At 39.5% G+C, this 10,681-nt stretch overlaps 1 protein-coding gene across 3 annotated transcripts in view; it reads left to right on the top strand.

Annotated features, from left to right (window-relative positions):
- ADARB1 (adenosine deaminase, RNA specific B1) overlaps positions 1-10,681 on the top strand; it is a 136,676-nt gene that overhangs the window by 101,126 nt on the left and 24,869 nt on the right. For all 3 annotated transcript variants that reach the window (XM_023518113.1, XM_023518114.1, XM_012810339.2), the window contains 3 exons: positions 555-723; positions 1,295-1,443; positions 2,504-2,672. In XM_023518113.1, coding sequence (XP_023373881.1) covers positions 555-723; positions 1,295-1,443; positions 2,504-2,672 — 487 coding nt within the window. The remainder of the gene's footprint in view (positions 1-554; positions 724-1,294; positions 1,444-2,503; positions 2,673-10,681) is intronic.

Raw genomic sequence — 10,681 nt, forward strand, 5'->3', positions numbered from 1 at the left:
GGGTTTCGTATGGGTCACCTGAGCCTACTCAGGTAGTGGTTGGGGGCTCTTGTCAGTGGTCTGCCTCACAGAGTCAATCTGGAGTGACCCTCTGTGGAAGTCTCTGCCCCTCACACTCTCACCCCAGCATGGTTACAGGGACAGAGATTGAGGGGAACATGGCGAGTTCGCACTGCCTTCCTTCTTTTCTCTCCGGTGCTCATTAGCCATCCTCTCCTGCCCCTGTGGTGCTTCGACATTTGACACTGAAGTTAATCAGCAAATCATTCAGTCTGGGGCAGCGTCCCCACCAGCACCAGTGATAAATGTTCAAGAAAATACTTTCACCTTCCAGAGGAAGTAACTTCCTTGAGTTTAGAATCGAGCAGATTCTAAAGGAAAAGTCACTCACAGTGTGCAGCTGTGCCAGCTAAAAGCAGGTGTGAGGGGATGTGTGGGGATGAGCTTGGGAAGCTTGTGGCCCCTGGACAGGCAAGTGACCAATGGGGCACCAGCACAGGGGCACAGGCAGCGGCACAGCCATGGCAGAAGACAGCTTCTCGTTTGTTTTCCAGGCACAGATGTCAAAGATGCCAAGGTGATCAGTGTCTCCACGGGAACGAAATGCATAAATGGCGAGTACATGAGCGACCGGGGACTCGCACTCAATGACTGCCATGCGGAGATAATATCGCGAAGGTCCTTGCTTAGATTTCTGTACACACAACTTGAGCTTTACTTAAAGTAAGTTCAGTGAGAAAGTAAAGGACGCTGTTATTAAAACCAGTTTTTCCCTTTAAAAATCATGGCAAAACTTTCATTGTTTCTGTAATCACTGAAAAAACTCAAAATGTTGACTTTATCAGTGATAATAAGATTTAATCCCTCTTTTCCATGATGCTGAAGCTCTGAGGTAGAGTTCACTAAACTATAACGCACACACGTGCATATACACATTTGGATACATGTGCCTAATGTGGCCATAAATTTTAAGTCTGTCCAGCAGAGATGGTCATTTATGCTAATCTGTTTCTAGAAAGCGCTGATCAGGTGTCTAAACTGATCTTACAAGTGGCCTTCTGTTCTGAGTCCTAGGTGAGAAGGGAAAGCTGCTCACATATGGATGACATACCCGTCACTGAGGGGGCAAGAGCTTCAGTCATTACTATAAACATACAAAATTAACATTCTGATTGAAACCTATCTTTCCCCTGTTGAAAATACTGGCCTCTGAAAATCATTTTTTAACTATGATAGACTAAATTTTGACTATATATAGCTTTAAATGTGACTTTTGTAACTTTTTCCTTTTCAGCAGCAAAGATGATCAGAAAAGATCCATCTTTCAGAAATCTGAGCGAGGGGGGTTTAAGCTGAAGGAGAATGTCCAGTTCCATCTGTATATCAGCACCTCTCCCTGTGGAGATGCCAGGATTTTCTCACCACATGAGCCCATACTGGAAGGTATAAGATTCAATTTTCTAACAATTGACAGTTTCTCAAGAAGATATATCATTACATAGCAACACATAAAATAACAAACCTACATTAACGTCCTCCTGTCTCTTTTTTAAAATTTTAGTGTTGGACGTGGATCTAATCGGAATCTCTATAAAAACATGGATGTCTTAATTTTCTGTTAACTTAATTAGAAAATATTGATGAATGAAATGCTTATTCTAATTAACTGAGTATCAAAATAAAGATATTAGATAAAAAATTATCTCTATTTAAATTTGGTTAATAACTTTCTCAACATCAGAGATGCCTGTGGTCCTCCACATCCCTGATGAACTGTAATTTACTGATACAGCCTGTGGCTGGTATTTCAGAAACAGATAGACACTAAGGAAAGCAGGATCCCTGTTGCAATCCTGTTTTATTGCATCCTTCTTTGGATATGAGGTTAGCACTTCTGTTTTTTAGTAATTCGTATCCACATCCCTTCTCCCAAACCGAAGCAGGGTTTATTCCAAATAGATGTCGATTATGTTATTTTCCTTGGTTGTAAAAACAACATACGTACTCACTGTGAAAACTGCTAAGTATTTTTTAAAATATAAGAACGTTAAAGTCACCCATATTCATATAATCCAGACATAATTACTGTGGATTATGTTTTAGCACACTTGTCATAGATTTATTTCTGCATCTGTCTGGGTTTATTTTTGAAATTTTAAAAATACAAGAGAAGAATAATAGCTAATGCCCAAGTAGCCGTCACTCAGAATCAGCACGTGTTAGCATCATGTCCTATTTGCTGCAGTTCATTTTTAATGATAGAAATAAATCATTTCAGTTAAAACGGAAACCCCCTTTTTTTCCCAGCCCCCAAGGAGACCACTTTTGTGAATTTGGTTCATTTTATGTCCTTATGCTGTGTGTGTGTTTGTGTACATGGTATAAACATAGACATATGGATGCAGAAACTGTATTTTAAATTTGTAGGGTATTGTTAGACGTGCTTTTCAATAAATTAGAAATTTACTGTCTGGGGGGTTTTAACCCTACTTCTCTCTCTCAGAACCCGCAGACAGACATCCAAATCGTAAGGCAAGAGGTCAGCTTCGAACCAAAATAGAGTCTGGCGAGGGGACAATTCCAGTGCGCTCCAACGCGAGCATCCAGACGTGGGACGGGGTGCTGCAGGGGGAGAGGCTGCTCACCATGTCCTGCAGTGACAAGATCGCGCGGTAAGGGGCGCTCTGCGGCCAGCTCCCTGCACGCGATCCCTTCACCTCGCTTCTCTCCTCCCCTCTGGCTGTTGTCCCCATCCCTGCTCTGGTGTGGCAGGTCCTCTCTGAGGGCTGAGGGTCTGAATGGGGCAGGGCCTTCACACACGGCTTCAGGCTTCTTACCCTGCTTGCCCTTTACAACAAGCATCTCAGCTCCCACCATGCATTTTAACCTGGGTTTCTAGGTTACACTGCACATTAAGTGGTATTCAATGTGCTATAGGCTATGACATTTTAAAAAATTTGCTTCCCCCCATTAGTAACAGATGGTCATATTCACCATTCAGTTAACATTTTGGGTAACTGGTATTTGCATTTATCACAGACACTGAGTCTCAAGCACAGGGAGCATCCCAGCCCCCGTGCCTGGTGTTAGGCTGGGCCTAGATCAGGGGCTCTGCAGATGTGCCCCTGGTCTTCATGTGCTGGGGAACCTCTCTGAGCCTACATCCAGATCAGATTTTGGAAAACTCGTTTTTGTAGATGGTGGTATTAGTTCCAGTAGTTCTTTTTTGTTTTTTGCTTTTAAACTGATGTTTATTTGGAAAAAAACCCAAAAACACGAACAAATGGTAAAAATCATTCTGTGGTATAAAAGCATGTAAAATAAAAATCTCCTTCCTCAGAACCATAGTGGTGCCCACAGAGAAAGGGTGTTGACCGCCCACCCACAAGTCGCCAACGTGTGTGCGAGAGCCTTTTGTGTTGATGTGGGAGGGCAACGTCAGGGAGCTGATCAGTCGTACACTCAGGCACTGGGATGTGTTTACTGTGTATTTGTGTGTGTGTGTTCTTGAAAAACACACAGTAGTGTTACTTTGATGCGTGTATATGCTGTTAATTCGAAGAAATGGTATATTGGTATCCATCCCATTCTGTTTCTTAGTTTCATTCACCCCTGTGTTTTTGAAACTGTCCCAATGCTCTAACAAACAGCCAGTTCATTACTTCTGGCTTCTCCGTATATTCCATCTTAGTCATGGGCCATTGCCCTCCTGATAGAACACTTGGATTTCCTATAACTCTTTGGACATGTAGCCCTGAATATCTCTAAACATAGCTCACGAAAGACCTTTGGTAGAGTTTCTTGGGACATATATTCAGGAGACATACATATTATAACTTCACAAAGTAGTATCAGATTGCACCCCAGAATGGTCATACCACTTGGCACACCAATGCATTAAATTAGTTCTCCCCACATTTTGTTAACTGTATCTGGTGGTTTTAATTCACATTTCTCTGATCACTGGACTGTTGAGTGTCCTTTGGGTTCCATATTAACTGTTGATCCTTCACCTTCTTTGGATTCCCAGGTATATCCTTTGCCCATTTGTTTTTTGGATCTCATACCTTTGTCTTCTACATTTGCAGAGTTCCTTTCATAGTTTACAGGGAGAAGATTCCATGTCTTCTCCAAGTCCTTTCCCCTGAGTGGTCTTGTCATCCTGTTGAAGGTCACTTGACCATATACAAAAGGGTTTATTTCTGGATGGTCTACTTCATTGCTATTGTCTTTATGCCTGTGTCACACTGTTTTGATGACTGTAGCTTTATAATATATTTTGAAATCAGGAAGTATGAAACCTCCAATGTTATAATTCTTAATTCAGAATTGTTTTGGCTATCCATGGTACCCTGAGATTTCATATAAATTTGGGAGTGGATTTCTCTGCATAAAAGGCTATTGTTCTTTTGATAGGAATGGTGTTGAATCTGTAGATTGCTGTTAGTATGGATATCTCAACAATATTAAGTTTTCTAACTCATGAACATGGGATATATTTCCATTTATTTTTTATCTTTCATTTCTTTTAGCAGTATTTTGTAGTTTTATTGTATACATCTTTCATTTCCTTGATTAGGTTTATTACTAAATATTTTACACTTTTTGATGCTATTATAAATGGAATTGTTTTTTTTAATTTCCTTTCCAGATTATTCACTGTTAGTGTAGAGAAATCCAGCTGATTTTCATGTCTTGATTTAATATCCTATTCTTTGCTGAATTTATTGATTGGTTCTAACAATTTTTTGTTGGAATCTTCATATATAGGGTTTTCTATATAATGTCATACCATATGCAAACAAATACAATTTTATTTTTTCCTTTCTATTTTGAGTGCATTTTATTTCTTTCTCATGCCTGTATACTCTTGCTACAACTTCTAATACTATGTTGGATAGAAGTGGCAAAAGTGGATAGTGTTGCCTTATTCCTGATTTTTTTTTTTTTTTTTGTGACAGGGTCCTGCTCTGTCAGCCAGGCTATAGTGCAGTGGCATGGTCATAGCTCACTGCAACCTCAAACGCCTGGCCATAAGCAGTGTTCCCATCTCAGCCTTCCAAAATGCTGGGATTACAGGCACAAGCCACCATGCCAGACCTGTTCTAATCTTAAAAGCAACAGTTTTCAGTCTGTCACCACTGAGTACAGTGTTACCTGTGAGCTTTTCATAAATGGACTTTATTATGTTGAGGTAGTTTCTATTTCTAGTTTTTCAAAAGTATTTATCATGAAAAGGTGTTGAATCTTGTCAAATGCCTTTTCTGCATCAACTGAGATGATTGTGTGGTTTTTGTCCTTCATTCTGCTAATATATTGTTTTATATTGATTGATATTCATGTGTTGAACCATCCTTGCATTCCAGGAATAAATTCCACCTGGTCATGGTGCATTGTCTTTTTTAATGTGCTGTTGAATTCATTTGGTAGTGTTGTGTTGAGGATTTCTGCATTACTGTCTATCAGAGATAATGGTGTGTAGTTTTCTTTTTCTGGTAGTCTCTTGTCTGACTTTGACATTAGGGTAGGGCTGGCATCATAGAATTCAGCTTGGAAATGTTATTTCCTCTTCCTTTTTTGGAAGGGTTTCAGGAGAATTGGGTTTAATTATTCTAATATCTGGTAGAATTCTCTAGTGAAGCCTTATGGCCCTGAGTTGTTGTTTGTTGGGAGGTTTTTGATTACTGACTCGATGTTCTTACTCATTAATGATCTGTTTAGATTTTGTATTTCTTCATGACTCTTGGTAAGTTTGTGTTTCTAGGAATTTATCAATTTCTTCTAGGTTTTCCAGTTTGATAGTGTACAGTTATTCATAGTGTTGAAATGCTTTCTATTTCAGTGCCATTGATTGTAATATGGAGTATTCCTTTTTTCATTTCTGATTTTAGTTATTTGAATCTTCTCTATATTATCTTAATCTAGCTTGAAACTATTCAAGTGACGATATACTAAAGGCCAACAAACCCATGAAAAAATGTTCACTATCTATTAGTGAAATGCAAATCAAAACCACAACAAGATATCACCTAATAACTCCAATCAGAATGGCTCATATTAAAAAGTTCCAAAACAACAGATGCTGGCATGGATGTGGAAAGAAAAAAACTCTTATACACTGTTGGTGGGACTGCAGACTAGCACAACTTCTGTGGAGAATTGTGTTGAAACACCCTGAAGAAACTAGACCTACCATTTGGTCCAGCAGTCCCACTGTTTCTTTGATTTTTTTTTTTGTAATGATAAGATTCTTATTTCTTTGTTTATCTATTCTACAGATATTTACACAAAACATCTTAAAATTATAGAGTTCTATTTTAAACTGGTAACAACTTCAGTTACATATTAAAGTTTTACCCCCCATACTATGTTCTTGATGTCACAGATTACAGCTTTATATAATGTATATCCACTAAAACAGATCTCTAGTTTTTATGTTTTCATCATTTAAATTCTGTGTACCAAAATTACATGTTTCTGTATTTTTCTACGTATTTACCTTTGCAGGAAATCTTACATTTTTATACAGCTTACAGTGTTGTATCTGTTGTCCTTTTATTTCAACTTGAAGGGCTCCCTTCAGTATTTCTGGTAAAGTGTTTTCGTGGTAATGAGCTCTCTCCACTTTTGTTTATCTGCAGAAGTCTTCGTTTTTTCTTCCTTTTTGAAGATGTTATTGACATAAAAAGTATTCTGGGTTAATGGGTTGTTTTTTTTTTTTTCCTTTTAGCACTTGAAATATATCATCCCACTCCATTCTGGCTTATAAAGTCCCTGCTGAGAGGGCAGCGCCTGTGGCTCAAAGGAGCAGGGCGCCGGCCCCACATGCTGGAGGTGGCAGGTTCAAACCCAGCCCCAGCCAAAAAAAACTTCAAGAAAATAAAAATAAATAAATAAAATTTTTTTTAAAGTTTCTGCTGAGAAAGCTGCTCATGGTCTTTTGGATGCTCCCATATGTGTGACCAGTGGCTTTTCATTTGCTGCTTTTAAGATTTTGTCCTTTTTTGGCTTCAGACAGTGTGATTTAAATGTGACTTGCTAATTCATTTCATTGAGCTTGATCTGTATGGCTCATTTATTTCCTCAGATTTGGGGAGCCTTTCAGCCATTATTTCTTCAAATAAGCTTTTAGTCCTATTCTGTCCCTCTTGCCTTTGGTGTTCCTAGAATATGGGTCTCTACCTGCTTGATGGTACATCGTAAGTTCCTCAGACTCTCTCCGACTGATTTCAAATGGCCTGTCATCTAGTTTACTGTTCTTTCTTCTACATGATTGAGTCTTCTGTTGTACCCATCTAATTAATTTTTCAATTCAGTTATTGTGTTTTTCAGGTGCAGAATTTCTGTTTGGTTCTTTTTTATAGTTCTGTCTCTTTGTTGATATTCTCATTTTGTTAATGGAGAATTATCCTGGTTTTGTTTAGTAGTCTTTGTTCTCTTTTAGCTCAGTAAGCATCTTTATGACAGTTATTTTAAATTCTTTGTCAGATAGCTCATAAATCTACATTTTGTTAGGGTCAGTTCCTGGAAGTTTATATTTGGTCCTTTGAAGGGCTCTGTTTCTCTGTCCTTTAATACCTTGTAAATTTTATTGCCAGGATTTTGACATTTAAAAAAAGAACCACCTCTGCCAGTCTTTATATACTGGCTTTGTGCAGGGGGGTCTTCACCTCCCACTGGCAGTAGCTCCTACGACCTCTTGAGCTTTTTCAGGTTTCTTGCCCCCCCCCCACCCCGGTATCTGCCTAGAGAACTATAGTTCTTGTGTGTTGTTTGCCTCTGTTTTCTGTGGCACCCAAGCTCTGGCAGCAGGCCTGTCACTGCTGTGAGTCAGGCAAGACAGAAGCCAGTCCCTTGGACAGACTTCAGAAAGCCTGAACCTTGGACTCATGATCTCTCTCTTTATTTATTTATTTATTTTTTTTTTTTTTGAGACGGAGCCTCAAGCTACCCCCCTGGGTAGAGTGCCGTGGCATTACAGCTCACAGCAACCTCCAACTCCTGGGCTCAAGCGCGTCTCCTGCCTCCACCTCCCAAGTAGCTGGGACCACAGGCGCCCGCCACAACGCCCGGCCATTTTTTGGTTGCAGCCATCATTGTTGTTTGGCAGGCCCGGGCTGGGGATTCGAACCCACCACCTTAGGTGTATGTGGCTGGCGCCTTAGCCGCTTGAGCCACAGGCACCAAGCCTCTCTCTTTATTTTTAATTTTTATTTTTTTAATTTCAGATTAATGTGAGGGTACAAAAAGTTAGGTTACAGTGTTGGCATTTGTTAGGAAGAGTCCCTGTTGTAGTTGTGTCCTGCACTCAGGTGTGCCATATACCCTTATACTGTGCCCACTAAGTGGGAGCACACCCAACCCCTCGCTTCCCCTGCCCCGCCCCTTCCCCTCTCTTAAATGGAATTGAATTTTTTTCTCTTGTGTGGCATGTATGGTCTACTGACTTCATATTAGTACTGAGTACATTGGATACTTGCTTTTCCATTCTTGTGATACTTTACTAAGAAGAATGTGTTTCAACACCATCCAGGATAATACCTCCACTACCCCCATTCAGATGCCCTTAATATTCTTTTTTTGCCTTGGCTAGAACTTCCAGAACTATGTTGAATAGCAGTGGCAATAGTGGACATCCTTGTCTGGTTCCAGTTCTAAGTGGAAAAGCTTTACTCCATTCAGTATGATATTGGCTGTGGGTTTGTCATAGACGGCTTCAATCAGTTTAAGAAATGTGCCATATATACCTGTTTTCTTAAGTATTCTTGTTAGGAAAGGATGCTGAATTTGGTCAAATGCTTTTTCTGCATCTATGAGAGGATAATATGATCTTTGTTTTTGCTTCTATTGATATGATGTATTACATTTGTGGATTTGTGTATGTTAAACCAATCTTGCATTCCTGGGATAAACCCTACTTGACCATGATGTGTAATTTTTTTAATGTGCAGCTATAATCTCTTTGCTAAAATTTTATTGAGCATTTTTGCATCGACATTCATCAGTGAAACTTGTTCTCCTTTTTAGTTGGTTCCTTTCCTGGTTTTGGAATCAAGGTGATGTTTGTTTCATAGAACATGTTGGGGAAGCTTCCTTCCTTCTCAGTGTTTTGGAATAGGTTCTGCAGTATAGGACAAGCTCTTCTTTGAAGGTTTGATATAATTCTGGTGTGAAGCCATCTGGTACAAGGATTTTTTTGTTGTTGTTAGAAGCTTTTTTATTGTTTCTTCAATTTCAGCTGTTGATGGTGGTCTATTCAAGAGATTTGTTTCTTCCTGGTTAAGTGTAGGGAGATGGTATGATTCCAGATAGTGGTCCATTTCCTCCACATTGTCAAATTTCTAGAAAAAGAGTTTCTTGTAGTAGTCAGAGATAATCTATTACTTCTCTATGGTATCTGATATTGCCCCTTTTTCATTTCTGATTGAGATTATTAGAAATCTTTTCTGTTTCTAGTTAATCTGGCTAAAGGTTTATCAATTTTTGTGTTTATCTTTTCAAAATACCAAATTTTTGTTTCATTAATTTTCTGAATCATTCTTTTGTTTTCCATTTTATTTATTTCTGATTTAATTTTGATTATTTATTTTCTTCTGCTAGGTTTGGGATTAGATTGCTCTTTCTTTTTCATTTCTTTGAGATGCTTCTTTAGGTTGTTTTTGTTGTTGTTGTTGTTTGTTTTGTTTGTTTTTTGAGACAGAGTCTCACTATGTTGCCCTCAGTAATGTGCTGTGGCATCACAGCTCATAGCAACCTCAAACTCCCAGGCTTAAGTGATTCTCCTGCCTCAGCCTCCCACATAGCTGAGTCTACAGGCACTTGCCACAACGCCTGGCCATTCTTTTTGTTGTAGTTGTCATCATTGTACAACAGGCCTGGGCCAGATTTGAACCTGCCAGCTCCAATGTATGTGGCCAGCGCCCTAACCACTGATCTACTGGTGCCGAGCCTTTGTTAGATTGTTGATGTGCTCTCTTTTTTTCACATGTAGGCATCTAATGTGATAAATTTCTCTTGTAAGACTGCTTTTGCAGTATCCCACAAGTTTAGGTAGCTTATAGCTTTGTTGTTGTTATGTTCAAGGAATTTGATATTTTCCCCTGTTATCTCCTCCTTGACCCAACTGTCATTCAGCATAAGGTTGTTTAGTTTCCATTCCTTTGAGTGGGGATGAAAATTTTTATTGGATTTGAGTTCCACCTTTATTGCCTTGTGGTCTAAAAAGATACAAGGTATAATTTCAATTCTTTTAATTTTGTTGAGATTTGATCTACTTTGAAGTATGTTCCATGGGCTATCAAAAAGAATGTATATTCCCTGGCTTTGGGATGGTACATTCTGTATATGTCTATTAAGCATAGTTGTTCTAGGTGGAGTTTCAGTTCCTTGTTTCTTTGTTTACTTTCTGTTTAGAGAGAGGTGTCAAAGTACCCAGCTGTTATGGTATTAGAGGATATCATTTTTCTTTTTTTTTGAGACAGAGCCTCAAGCTGTCCCCCTGGGTAGAGTGCTGTGGCATCACACCTCACAGCAACCTCCAAATCCTGGGCTCAAGCGAGTCTCCTGCCCTTGCCTCCCAAGTAGCTGGGACCACAGGCACCCACCACAATGCCCGGCTATTTTTTGGTTGCATCCATCATTGTTGTTAGGGCCCCGCGCCCCCCCCCCCCCCCCCCCCCCC

The sequence above is a fragment of the Otolemur garnettii genome, unplaced genomic scaffold (genome assembly GCF_000181295.1).
Source record: "Otolemur garnettii isolate 467f Iridium unplaced genomic scaffold, OtoGar3 scaffold00128, whole genome shotgun sequence".
Classification (NCBI taxonomy): domain Eukaryota; kingdom Metazoa; phylum Chordata; class Mammalia; order Primates; family Galagidae; genus Otolemur; species Otolemur garnettii.